At 42.1% G+C, this 14,294-nt stretch overlaps 2 protein-coding genes across 6 annotated transcripts in view; one reads left to right on the forward strand and one right to left on the reverse strand.

The window, feature by feature from the left end:
• LOC133613919 (uncharacterized) overlaps positions 1-14,294 on the reverse strand; it is a 123,603-nt gene that overhangs the window by 86,937 nt on the left and 22,372 nt on the right. The window lies entirely within an intron of this gene.
• LOC140679316 (uncharacterized) lies at positions 101-13,700 on the forward strand. Its single transcript, XM_072914407.1, has 3 exons — positions 101-218; positions 2,669-2,891; positions 12,229-13,700. Exons 2-3 carry the CDS (start codon positions 2,669-2,671, stop codon positions 13,446-13,448), a joined length of 1,443 nt encoding a protein of 480 aa, XP_072770508.1. The 5' UTR covers positions 101-218; the 3' UTR covers positions 13,449-13,700.

Genomic DNA, 14,294 nt, shown 5'->3' on the forward strand with positions numbered 1-14,294 from the left:
ACGCCATCTTGTTTTGTTCTTCCTCCTGTGTGACGTCATCGAGGTGTTCTCAGCCGCGGAACAAATGTTGTCCAAACACGTGTTTCACTGGGACAATAGTGAGTGGTGCACACTTCCTTCGCCCAGCCACAGAACAACAGAAAGTGCCATTTAAGAGTTGCTGGTGTAACAATAAGAAGAATATATTCCACTCCTCTCTTGTACATGCGGCTTATGAGGTAATATACAGTATATATGTTTATATTATTGATCTTATTTACCTGATATGTTGTTCGAAGCTAACGTGCTAGCGTTAGCCAGCTAGCAGGCCTTTGTAGCAAATGCGAGCGTCTGAGGAGTGTATTTTATATGTTCTCTATGACAATTATATTGACTTATTTAATTCCTTAACTGTTTTTTTGCTGTATAGTACAGTCACGCTTAACATCATTAAATATTTGTTACTAGAAAGGAACGAACGTCTCGTAATTTAAGTCTGGAATAAGTCACATGGTATAATAATAATAATAATAAAACATTTTATTTGGTATAGCGCTTTTCAGTGTACTCAAAGACGCTTTACAGGATAACAATTTAAATTATTGGCAACACTAAATTGTCCCTAGTGTGTGAATGTGAGTGTGAATGTTGTCTGTCTATCTGTGTTGGCCCTGCGATGAGGTGGCGACTTGTCCAGGGTGTACCCCGCCTTCCGCCCGATTGTAGCTGAGATAGGCTCCAGCACCCCCCGCGACCCCGAAAGGGACAAGCGGTAGAAAATGGATGGATGGATTATTATGACAGTGTAATATAATGTATTACACATACATTGCAGTAGTCTACTTTGTGTTGGTGCTAACTTTATTAGCAATAAATACAAATTATGTTGTTTGCACGCACTTATATTACCTTGATAACATCCACCTATCCATTTTCCGACCGCTTGTCTTTTTTCGGAATTGGGGGGGGGTGCTGGAGCCTATCTCAGCTGCATTCGGGCGGACATATGAAAATTCAATCAACTGATGCTTGTTATTATGAATACACTATTTGCACAATTGTAAATGATTGTATATATATTATATATGTAAGTAAATATTTAATGAAATAAATGTTGAATAATAAAAATGGCTTTAATATACTGTACACAAATTGAACATGCATCCATATTTTGTTTGTAATCGAATCATGAGGTACCCAAATATTCTCAAATATATATATATATTTATATATTTATATACACTATCTTTCAAAAAGTATTTGGCCACCTGCCTTTACTCACATAAGAACTTGAAGTGCCATCCCATGGAATTGTCCAACATGTTTTGGTATCCTGGAGCATTCAAAGTTCCTCTCACTGGAACTAAGGGGCCAAGCCCAACTCCTGAAAAACCAACCCCACACCATAATTCCTCCTCCACCAAATTCCACACTCGGCACAATGCAGTACGAAATATAGCGTTCTCCTGGCAACCTCCAAACCCAGACTGGTCCATCAGGTTGCCAGATGGAAAAGCGTGATTCATCAGTCCAGGCGTCTCCACTGTTCTAGAGTCCAGTGGTGACATGCTTTACACCACTGCATCCCACTCTTTGCATTGTACTTAGTGATGTATGGCTTAGATGCAGCTGGTCGGCCATGGAAAGCCATTCCATGAAGCTCTCTGCGTTCTGTACGTGGGCTAATTGGAAGGTCACATGAAGTTTGGAGCTCTGTAGCAACTGACTGTGCAGAGAGTCTTTGCACTATGCTGACCTCTCTATCAGTTTACGTGGCCCACCACTTGGTGGCTGACTTGCTGTTGTTCCCAAACTCTTCACTTTTCTTATAATAAAGCCGACAGTTGACTTTGGAATATTTAGGAGCGAGGAAATTTCACGACTGGATTTGTTGCACAGGTGGCATCCTATGACAGTTCCACACTGGAAATCACTGAGAGCGGCCCATTCTTTCACAAAATGTTTGTAGAAACAGTCTCCATGCCTAAGTGCTTGGTTTTATAAGTGATTAGGACACTTGATTGTCATCATTTGGATGAATGGCCAAATACTTTTGGCAATATAGTGTATATATATTCTCACGCCAGCACATTTCTTAAGGTGTGAGTGAGGTTCAACCAACATACTATCGCACGGCCACACTCGCTGGCACTTGTTACACGTGCTTCGCTGCACTTCTGTTGGTTTTTTTGTTGGGTTTAAGAATGTTGCTTTCGCAGAAGGAAGAACGAGGAGAGGATATTGCGCGTAAAAGTAAAGCCAACCGGTCACAGCTCTGCAGTCCTGGTCACCGTTGACGTGAGGTCGGACTATTTTGGAGGTGCACGTGACACGTCAAGGTTGGCTGGTAGGTTGGTAGTGGGAGGAGCGAGTTGGCGTCACTCGATGCTGCAGCACAATGAAACTTTTATACGTGCAGACTGTCTTAATGCAGTCATGACGGTATTAAAATCCCAGCAGGAGGTTTTCTATAAGTTGTTACTTTTTATCAATAATTTATTTAAATGCAGAAAACAAGATCAATTACACAATTCATAATAATCAATAACTGATGATTATTCCATGTGTAGAAGAACATCACCACAAAGTGGTGTCTGTCCACTTGGAGAATATTATATTTGATAGACTAAAAAATATTTGACACATCTGAGCTGAAGTTTGTTTGTGTTGTCTTGCGGACGTCCAACAGATGAACGCTCGTCAAGAAGAACGTCCCCTTCAGCAGCAGGAGGATGCACAGCCCCCCCACATTAAAGAAGAAGAGGAGGATCTCTGGGTTACTCAGGAGGAAGAGTTTCTTCCAGGGCAGGAGGACACTGATCTCAGCAAGTTTCCACTGACAGTTGTCTCTGTGAAGACTGAAGAGCATGAAGACAAAGCACTTGAGTCCTCACAGCTTCATCACAGTCCAAGTAAGCACATATCATTTTATTCTCAGGGCATTCAATCCATCACAACTGGACTGTTCACTTTGTCTTAGAAGACTCATCCAAGTAGGCTTCATCACTTCATGCTCATACACTTCAAGTCTTAAATCTAATCATTGGAATTTAGAGGGGAACTGCACTTTTTTGGGGATTGTTTTCTATCGTTCACAATCATTATAAAAGACATGAGGGTGGATATATAAAAATAAATAAATCACATTCTAACTAGGGCTGGGCGATATGGCCTTTTATTAATATGTGGATATGTTTAGTCCATGTGACGATACACCATATATATGTGGATATGTTTAGAACACGTCACGATACACCATATATTTGTGGATATGTTTAGGCCATGTCACGATGCACCATATATATGTGGATATGTTCAGGCCATGTCACGATACACCATATATATGTGGATATGTTTAGTCCATGTCACGATACACCATATATATGTGGATATGTTTAGGCCATGTCACGATACACCATGTATATGTGGATATGTTTAGAACACGTCACGATACACCATATATTTGTGGATATGTTTAGGCCATGTCACGATACACCATATATATGTGGATATGTTCAGGCCATGTCACGATACACCATATATATGTGGATATGTTTAGGCCATGTCACGATACACCATATATATGTGGATATGTTTAGTCCATGTCACGATACACCATGTATATGTGGATATGTTTAGAACACGTCACGATACACCATATATATGTGGATATGTTTAGGCCATGTCACCATATATATGTGGATATGTTTAGGCCATGTCACGATACACCATATATATGTGGATATGTTTAGTCCATGTCACGATACACCATGCATATGTGGATATGTTTAGAACACGTCACGATACACCATATATATGTGGCTATGTTTAGGCCATGTCACGATACACCATATATATGTGGATATGTTTAGTCCATGTCACGATACACCATGTATATGTGGATATGTTTAGAACACGTCACGATACACCATATATATGTGGATATGTTTAGGCCATGTCACCATACACCATATATATGTGGATATGTTTAGAACACATCACGATACACCATATATTTGTGGATATGTTTAGGCCATGTCACGATACACTATATATATGTGGATATGTTTAGTCCATGTCACGATACACCATGCATATGTGGATATGTTTAGAACACGTCACGATACACCATATATATGTGGATATGTTTAGGCCATGTCACCATACACCATATATATGTGGATATGTTTAGGCCATGTCACCATACACCATATATATGTGGATATGTTTAGAACACATCACGATACACCATATATTTGTGGATATGTTTAGGCCATGTCACGATACACTATATATATGTGGATATGTTTAGTCCATGTCACGATACACCATGCATATGTGGATATGTTTAGAACACGTCACGATACACCATATATATGTGGATATGTTTAGGCCATGTCACCATACACCATATATATGTGGATATGTTTAGGCCATGTTACGATACACCATATATATGTGGATATGTTTAGGCCACGTCACGATACTCCATATATATGTGGATATGTTTGCCTTAGCCTTGAATGAACACTTGATGCATATAATCACAGCAGTATGATGATTCTATGTGTCTACTTTAAAACATTATTCTTCATACTGCATTAATATATGCTACTTTTAAACTGTCATGCAGAGAGGGAAATCACAACTAAGTCAATTTAGCAAAAGTGTATTTATTAAACAGTTATTAAGCAGTGGCACAAACATTCATGTCATTTCCAAACAGAAAGTGCAAGATTGTCAGAGACATTTTAAAACAAGCTATTAGTGCACTTTTGTGCATGATGTCACTAAGATGACATATCAAAACAACACTAAATTAAAGTGCACTTTTTGTACCGAACGCCACTACAGTAGTTAAAAACAAATAAAATGCACTTTTGTGCATGATGTCACACAAGATATTTCTATAAGTGTCAAATAAAAATGAGCTGCATAATAGGAAATCAAATAGTGTATGTCCTTCACTATGTGGTAGGTTTCTGCGGACGTTATCTCCTTCTGTTGTTGACTATTTGTTTCATACGGTGTTGATCTGGAAATGGTTGCTTAGATATTTTGTGGGTGTGGCACTGGCCGAGATGGTGACATGCAGAGTTTCAAGCACTCTTCATTCTCTAGCGGGTGACTTTTCAAATGATGCTACATTAGCAGTGCTGCTACTTTTTGTAGCAACGCTTTTGCCGCATACTTGTTCACCATCTACCCGCTTGAAGCCAAACCACCGCCAGACGATGGACCCCCTGCTGTTTTTTACTTGGGAATTAATTCTTCCTTCATTTGTTACTAGATTGGCACCTTCTTTCTCTCGTATTACCACTAGCACCACAGCTAACGTTACCATGCCGCTACCTGTCTGCTCCATGAGAGCATATGACGTTGCACACGTGACAGTATGTGACTTATGTAAGAAGGTGCGCTTGTTTTATGTCTCTGTGAGAAGGAGAGACAAGAAAGAGTGAGAAGAGCCTGTAGTGTAATGCCTGCAGCTAAAAGCAACTGTGTGAGAACGTATACTCCAATATCACCATATAGTCATTTTCTATATCGCACAGAGACAAACCCACGATATATCCAGTATATTCCATACATCACCCAGCCCTAATTCTAACTCATAAATGTAAATAAAAGTCCACTTGCAATGGAGCCAATGGGAGGTCCTCTATAACCATCCAAAATACACCAACAATACTCCATTTGCATTTTGTGGCTTGAATGTCCACCAAGTGTTAGTTGAGTTGAGTTGACTTTGAATTTATTTGGAACATGCAAGCATACAACATGATACATCACACATGCATGCATACAACATGATACATCACACATGCATGCATACAACATGATACATCACACATGCATGCATACAACATGATACATCACACATGCATGCATACAACATGATACATCACACATGCATGTATACAACATGATACATCACACATGCATGCATACAACATGATACATCACACATGCATGCATACAACATGATGCATCACAATGCATGCATACAACATGATACATCACACATGCATGCATACAACATGATACATCACACATGCAAGCATACAACATGATACATCACACATGCATGCATACAACATGATACATCACACATGCATGCATACAACACGACGCATCACACATGCATGCATACAACATGATGCATCACACATGCATGCATACAACATGATACATCACACATGCATGCATACAACATGATACATCACACATGCATGCATACAACATGATACATCACACATGCATGCATACAAACATGACACATCACACATGCATGCATACAACATGAAACATCACACATGCATGCATACAACATGATGCATCACACATGCATGCATACAACATGATGCATCACACATGCATGCATACAACATGATACATAACAATTTCCAGTTTGTCTTTTCAACATGTTGGAAAAGGAGTAGGAAGAAGCAGAGCTTATTTAATCCTACCACTTTTCTTTTACATAACAGTTGCTAACACTTTTGTTCACTTCCTGTTCTCAATGTATTCACAATATACTCCATAAGTAATCACAATAAAAATAAATAAACAATAATGAGTGAAGTAAGTTATATTTCATATGGTGAGATGAGTAAGATGATGTAGAAAATGAATGATGGATGAAATAAATTGAGAATGTTTATCTTCTTCTTTGTACTTTGTAAACACTTTAAGTGTGAAGAGTTTCTTGAAGTGGATCATATTAGTACATTGTTTGATTGCTTTGCTTCATCCATTCCATCATTTAATTCCACACTCTGATGTACTGAAGGTCTTAAGTGTTGTACGTGCATACAAATGTTTTAAATTACATTTTTCTCTAAGATTATATTTCTCCTCTTTTGTTGAGAATTGTTGTACATTCTTGGCTAGCAGGTTATAGTTTGCTTTGTGTATCATTTTAGCTGTTTGCTAATTCACTATGTGGTGGAATTTCAGTATTTTTGATTCAATAAATAAAGTGTTTGTATGTTGTCTATATCCAACATGATGTATTATTATAACTGATCTTTTTTGTAACACAGTTAATGAATGAAGTGTACTTTTGTAGTTATTTCCCATATTTCTACACAATAAGTCAGATATGTAACACTAGTGAGCAGTAGAGAATATGAAGTCATTTTTGGTCTAGAACATGTTTTGCTTTATTCATTATTGACGTGTTTCTTGCTACTTTATGTTGTATATTTTTTACATGAGATTTCCAGTTCAATTTATCATCAATTATTATACCTAGACATTTGGTTTCATTTACTCTTTCAATTTCTATTCCGTCTATTTGTATTTGTGTCTGACTTTCTCTTCTACTGTTACCAAATAGCATTATTTTACTTTTACTGAGATTCAAAGATTGTCAAAGCATATTTTTAATGTGTTCATTTCTTCTGTTATTATTTGTATTATCTTCTGTGTGTTCTCTCCTGAACATAAAGCAGTTGTGTCGTCTGCAAATAAAACTAACTTTAAGTCCTTTGTAACTTTACAAATGTGGTTTATATAAAGATGAAACAATCTTGGTCCCAGTATTGATCCCTGGGGTACACCACAAGATATATCTAGCCGTGTTGACATATTTTCACCCATCTTCACATATTGTTTCCTGTTGGTTAAATAGCTTCTTACCCAGTTCAAGACCAAACCTCTGATGCCATATCCTTCTAGTTTTGTTATTAAAATATCATGATTAATTGTGTCAAATGCTTTAGTTAAGTCCATGAATACTGCGGCCGCACATTCTTTACCATCTATTGCATTGCTCATTTCCTCTGTTATTTGGATTAATGCTATCCATGTTGACATATTTGCTGTGAATTCTGGTGTGTAGTTAGTAAACTGGTGTATGTCTCCATTCTTAGAAATTGGTACGACTTTTGCAATTTTCATTTTGTCAGGGAATTTGCGGGTTAGAAATGATACGTTGCTGATATATGTCAGAGGTTCTGAAATGTCTTCTATAACCTTTTTTATGGTTACCATATCTATTCCATGACAGTCGGTTGAGGTCTTGGATTTACAATGTTTTACAATTTTGGATCTCCTCTCTTAGCTGCCACCTTAACGTGGTAGAGGAGTTTGCGTGTCCCAATGATCCTAGGAGCTATGTTGTCCGGGGGCTTCTATGCCCCCTGGTAGGGTCTCCCAAGGCAAACTGGTCCTAGGTGAGGGATCAGACAAAGAGCAGCTCGAAGACCTCTACAAGAACACAAACAAGGAACCCAGATTTCCCTCGCCCGGACGCGGGTCACCGGGGCCCCCCTCTGGAGCCAGGCCCGTAGGTGGGGCACGATGGCGAGCGCCTGGTGGCCGGGCCTGTCCCCATGGGGCCCGGCCGGGCACAGCCCGAAGAGGCAACGTGGGTCCCCCCTCCAATGGGCTCACCACCCATAGCAGGGGCCATAGAGGTCGGGTGCAGTGTGAGCTGGGCGGAAGCCGAAGGCAGGGCACTTGGCGGTCCGATCCTCGGCTACATAAGCTAGCTCTTGGGACGTGGAACGTCACCTCGCTGGGGGGGAAGGAGCCTGAGCTAGTGCGTGAGGTGGAGAAGTTCCGGCTAGATATAGTCGGACTCACTTCGACGCACAGCAAGGGCTCTGGAACCAGTTCTCTTGAGAGGGGCTGGACTCTCTTCCACTCTGGCGTTGCCGGCAGTGAGAGGCGACGGGCTGGGGTGGCAATTCTTGTTGCCCCCCCGGCTCAAAGCCTGCACGTTGGCGTTCAACCCGGTGGACGAGAGGGTAGCCTCCCTCCGCCTTCGGGTGGGGGGACGGGTCCTGACTGTTGTTTGCGCTTACGCGCCAAACGGCAGCTCAGATTACCCACCCTTTTTGGATTCACTCGAGGGAGTACTGGAGAGTGCTCCCCCGGGTGATTCCCTCGTTCTACTGGGGGACTTCAACGCTCATGTTGGCAACGACAGTGAAACCTGGAGAGGCGTGATTGGGAAGAATGGCCGCCCGGATCTGAATCCGAGTGGTGTTTTGTTATTGGACTTTTGTGCTCGTCACAGATTGTCAATAACAAACACCATGTTCAAACATAAGGGTGTCCATATGTGCACTTGGCACCAGGACACCCTAGGCCGCAGTTCCATGATTGACTTTGTAGTTGTGTCATCGGATTTGCGGTCTCATGTTTTGGACACTCGGGTGAAGAGAGGGGCGGAGCTTTCTACCGATCACCACCTGGTGGTGAGTTGGCTGCGATGGTGGGGGAGGATGCCGGACAGACCTGGCAGGCCCAAACGCATTGTGAGGGTTTGCTGGGAACGCCTGGCAGAGTCTCCTGTCAGAGAGAGTTTCAATTCCCACCTCCGGAAGAACTTTGAACATGTCACGAGGGAGGCACTAGACATTGAGTCCGAGTGGACGATGTTCCGTGCCTCTATTGTCGAGGCGGCCGATTGGAGCTGTGGCCGCAAGGTGGTTGGTGCCTGTCGTGGCGGTAATCCTAGAACCCGCTGGTGGACACCAGCGGTAAGGGATGCCGTCAAGCTGAAGAAAGAGTCCTATCGGGCTCTTTTGGCTCATAGGACTCCGGAGGCAGCAGACAGGTACCGACAGGCCAAGCGATGTGCGGCTTCGGCGGTCGCAGAGGCAAAAACTCGGACATGGGAGGAGTTCGGGGAAGCCATGGAAAACGACTTCCGGACGGCTTCAAAGCGATTCTGGACCACCATCCGCCGCCTCAGGAAGGGGAAGCAGTGCAATGTCAACACCGTGTATGGTGAGGATGGTGTTCTGCTGACCTCGACTGCGGATGTTGTGGATCGGTGGAGGGAATACTTCGAAGACCTCCTCAATCCTACCAGCACGTCTTCCTATGAGGAAGCAGGGCCTGGGGAATCTGTGGTGGACTCTCCTATTTCTGGGGCTCAGGTTGCCGAGGTAGTTAAAAAGCTCCTCGGTGGCAAGGCCCCGGGGGTGGATGAGATCCTTAAGGCTCTGGATGTTGTGGGGCTGTCTTGGTTGACAAGACTCTGCAGCATCGCGTGGACATCGGGGGCGGTACCTCTGGATTGGCAGACCGGGGTGGTGGTTCCTCTCTTTAAGAAGGGGAACCGGAGGGTGTGTTCTAACTATCGTGGGATCACACTCCTCAGCCTTCCCGGTAAGGTCTATTCAGGTGTACTGGAGAGGAGGCTACGCCGGTTAGTCGAACCTCGGATTCAGGAGGAACAGTGTGGTTTTCGTCCTGGTCGTGGAACTGTGGACCTCGGCAGGGTCCTTGAGGGTGCATGGGAGTTTGCTCAACCAGTCTACATGTGCTTTGTGGACTTGGAGAAAGCATTCGACCGTGTACCCCGGGAAGTCCTGTGGGGAGTGCTCAGAGAGTATGGGGTAACGGACTGTCTTATTGTGGCGGTTCGCTCCCTGTATAATCAGTGTCAGAGCTTGGTCCGTAAGTCGGACCCGTTTCCAGTGAGGGTTGGACTCCGCCAGGGCTGCCCTTTGTCACCGATTCTGTTCATAACCTTTATGGACAGAATTTCTAGGCGCAGTCAAGGCGTTGAGGGTATCTGGTTTGGTGGCTGCAGGATTAGGTCTCTGCTTTTTGCAGATGATGTAGTCCTGATGGCTTCATCTGGCCAAGATCTTCAGCTCTCACTGGATCGGTTCGCAGCCGAGTGTGAAGCGACTGGGATGGGAATCAGCACCTCCAAATCTGAGTCCATGGTTCTTGCCCGGAAAAGGGTGGAGTGCCATCTCCGGGTTGGGGAGGAGATCTTGCCCCAAGTGGAGGAGTTCAAGTACCTCGGAGTCTTGTTCACGAGTGAGGGAAGAGTGGATGGTGAGATCGACAGGCGGATCGGTGCGGCGTCTTCAGTAATGCGGACACTGTATCAATCCGTTGTGGTGAAGAAGGAGCTGAGCCGGAAGGCAAAGCTCTCGATTTACTGGTCGATCTACGTTCCCATCCTCACCTATGGTCATGAGCTTTGGGTCATGACCGAAAGGACAAGATCACGGGTACAAGCGGCCGAAATGAGTTTCCTCCGCCGGGTGGCGGGTCTCTCCCTTAGAGATAGGGTGAGAAGCTCTGTCATCCGGGGGGAGCTCAAAGTAAAGCCGCTGCTCCTCCACATCAAGAGGAGCCAGATGAGGTGGTTCGGGCATCTGGTCAGGATGCCACCCGAACGCCTCCCTCAGGAGGTGTTTCGGGCACGTCCGACCGGTAGGAGGCCACGGGGAAGACCCAGGACACGTTGGGAAGACTATGTCTCCCGGCTGGCCTGGGAACGCCTCGGGATCCCCCGGGAGGAACTGGACGAAGTGGCTGGGGAGAGGGAAGTCTGGGCTTCCCTGCTTAAGCTGCTGCCCCCGCGACCCGACCTCGGATAAGCGGAAGAAGATGGATGGATGGATGGATACAATTTTGATTATTTCTTCTTTTGTCACGTTCTTAAGAAACATGGAATTGGGATTTCTGTCTATGAGCTTATTCAAGTCCTCAACTGATCCATCATCTGCATTTGGAAATCTTTGTTCCACATTGTTTCCGATATTAACAAAGTAATCATTAAAACGTTCAACTATTTGGTTCATATTGTCATTTTTTGTATTTCCATGTAGAAAGTACTGGGGGTAATCTTTCTTAGCATCATTTTTAATGATGCTATTTAGGATGCCCCATGTTGCTCTCATGTTGTTTCTGTTCTTCTTTAATAATTGTCTGTAGTATTCCTTCTTACATGTTCCTAGTATACCAATTAGATTGTTTTTATATTTATTATACTTATTTTCTGCCTCCATAGATGTCTGTGTTATTAATATTCCATATAATGTCTTTTTTTTTGTGACAAGCATTTTTCAGTCCTTTTGTCATCCATGGTTGGTTGTTTTTCTTTTGCTTCTTACTAACTTCTTTCCATGGACAACATAAACATTGATATTATACATCTGGGCCAATACATACATAAATATATATATATATATATATACATATATATATATATATATATATATATATATATATATATATATATATATATATATATATATATAAATATATATATTTGATGTGGCAAGCTACTTTTGCAGTGTAGCTTGTAGTGTAACATGCTACAATTCTCTGAGGATAGCTTAGCTCCATTTAATTGAGAGTAACTTGTAGCTTAGCTTACTACATTGTCCAGGTAGCTTGCCCATCACTGTCTATTTGGCCTAGCTCACATGACAATAGTTTGAATACTGCAAACTTCAATACAGTAACACCTCATTTGTTCTGCAGGCGTCCAGCAGGTGTCAGCGGGGAGTCATGAAGAGGAGTGGCACACCAGTGTGGGACAGAAGGAGCTACAGGCCCCCTCCCACATTAAAGAGGAGCAGCTTCATGATGAAGATGAAGCTCAGTCCTTACAGCTTCATCACAGTCAAAGTGAGGAGAACAGAGGGGCGGAGCTTGTAAGTCAACACATCACAGAAGCTGATGGAGAGCATTGTGAAGATATCAAGTCAGAACCAGACAGCATCTTTGCTCCACTGTCAGACATGGACCACATGATGTCACACTCTTCTGATCACAGTGACCACATCCAAAAACCTTTGGAGAGTAAAAATGACTCTAAAGGTGATACGAGACATCACACTAACAACAAACACTTTGACTGCTCTGATTGTGGGAAATCATTTACATGGAAGAGTGATTTTACAAGACACATTAGAATACATACTGGAGAGAAACCTTTTACTTGCTCTGTTTGTAAGAAGAGTTTCTCCAGAAAGGAACAAATGACCATACACATGAGAACACACACTGGAGAGAAACCTTTTGCATGCTCAGCTTGTGCTAAAAGATTCAAAACTAAGAAGGAAATGATATTTCACATGAGAACACACACAGGTGAGAAACCTTTTACTTGCTCTGTTTGTAAGAAGAGTTTCTCCACAAAACCTACCATGACCACACACATGAGACTACACACTGGAGAGAAACCTTTTGCTTGCTCATCTTGTGCTAAAACATTCATCACTAAGAAGGAAATTATATTGCACCTGAGAACACACCTACATGAGAAACGTTTAACTTGCTCTGTTTGTAAGAAGATTTTCTCCAGAAAGGGTATCATGACCACACACATGAGAACACACACTGGAGAGAAACCTTTTACTTGCTCTGTTTGTAAGAAGAGTTTCTCCATCAAGCAAGTCATGACCACACACATGAAAACACACACTGGAGAGAAACCTTTTGCTTGCTCAGCTTGTGCTAAAAGATTCTACACTAAGAAAGAAATGATATTACACATGAGAACACACACAGGTGAGAAACCTTTTACTTGCTCTGTTTGTAAGAAGAGTTTCTCCAGAAAGGAAAACATGACCACACACATGAGAACACACAATGGAAAGAAACCGTTTAGTTGCACTGTGTGTGATAAGATGTTCAGGTATAAGTATCAGGTCAGTAGACACGAGTGTGTAACAGTCATGGAAGCTGCAGGGATGTAAAAACAGTTAAACAGTGATTGTGCTAAATGTAGTTTAAAAACACAGCATGTTTAATAAGAATGTATATTTGATGTTGTATGTAGTGCTTCTCATCTTCTAGTCTTATATGTTGTCCTGTACTTACTTTTTAAGTTGTGTGCATGTATTGAATATTATATATGTAGCTACTATTTTATTTTATTTTCTCATCTTTGAAGAGAGGACATCTTATTATTTTCATTTGCATTTTTTTCCACACATTTTTTCCATTGCATTTTATTGATGTTATTATCCAACTAAAAGTATGAATGAATAAAATGGTAAACAAAATGTGGACTCTGGTAGATTAGCAGCATTGTTACATCATGGATGTTAACTACTGCAAAACATCAACAAAGAAGAAAAATGCTGAAGTTAGCAACACATCACTGAACTTTAGAGCCATCGTGAGTGGAGTTGCTTGTTTTTATTGCTGCATTTGTACTTATTTCACCTCACATCTTCACTTGTAATCCTAAAGTCTTCTTCACATATATTGTTGTAGGCTTCTAGCATTTATGTTTCTGATGTGTGTGTGTAGTCTGTGGAAAGGGTTGTTGTCCCTTGTGGATCCAATTGTTCACTTGCACAGATACATCTTCATCATCATCATCATCATCATCACCGGTCCACTACTGGACGAAACCTTAGCATTAATATTTTAATATAAGTGTGACCTCATTATTCCTTGATAATAAGACTAAAAATACAGATTTAAGCACTGTATTAGAGTGCTTCTTGTAGTACTCCAACTCGCCACACTGAGAAGTGGGGGCGATCATGAGCTAGCAGATGTTATTAGTTTATTATTCTTCGGTCAATGGTCAA

Source organism: Nerophis lumbriciformis, linkage group LG13 (genome assembly GCF_033978685.3).
Source record: "Nerophis lumbriciformis linkage group LG13, RoL_Nlum_v2.1, whole genome shotgun sequence".
Lineage (NCBI taxonomy): Eukaryota > Metazoa > Chordata > Actinopteri > Syngnathiformes > Syngnathidae > Nerophis > Nerophis lumbriciformis.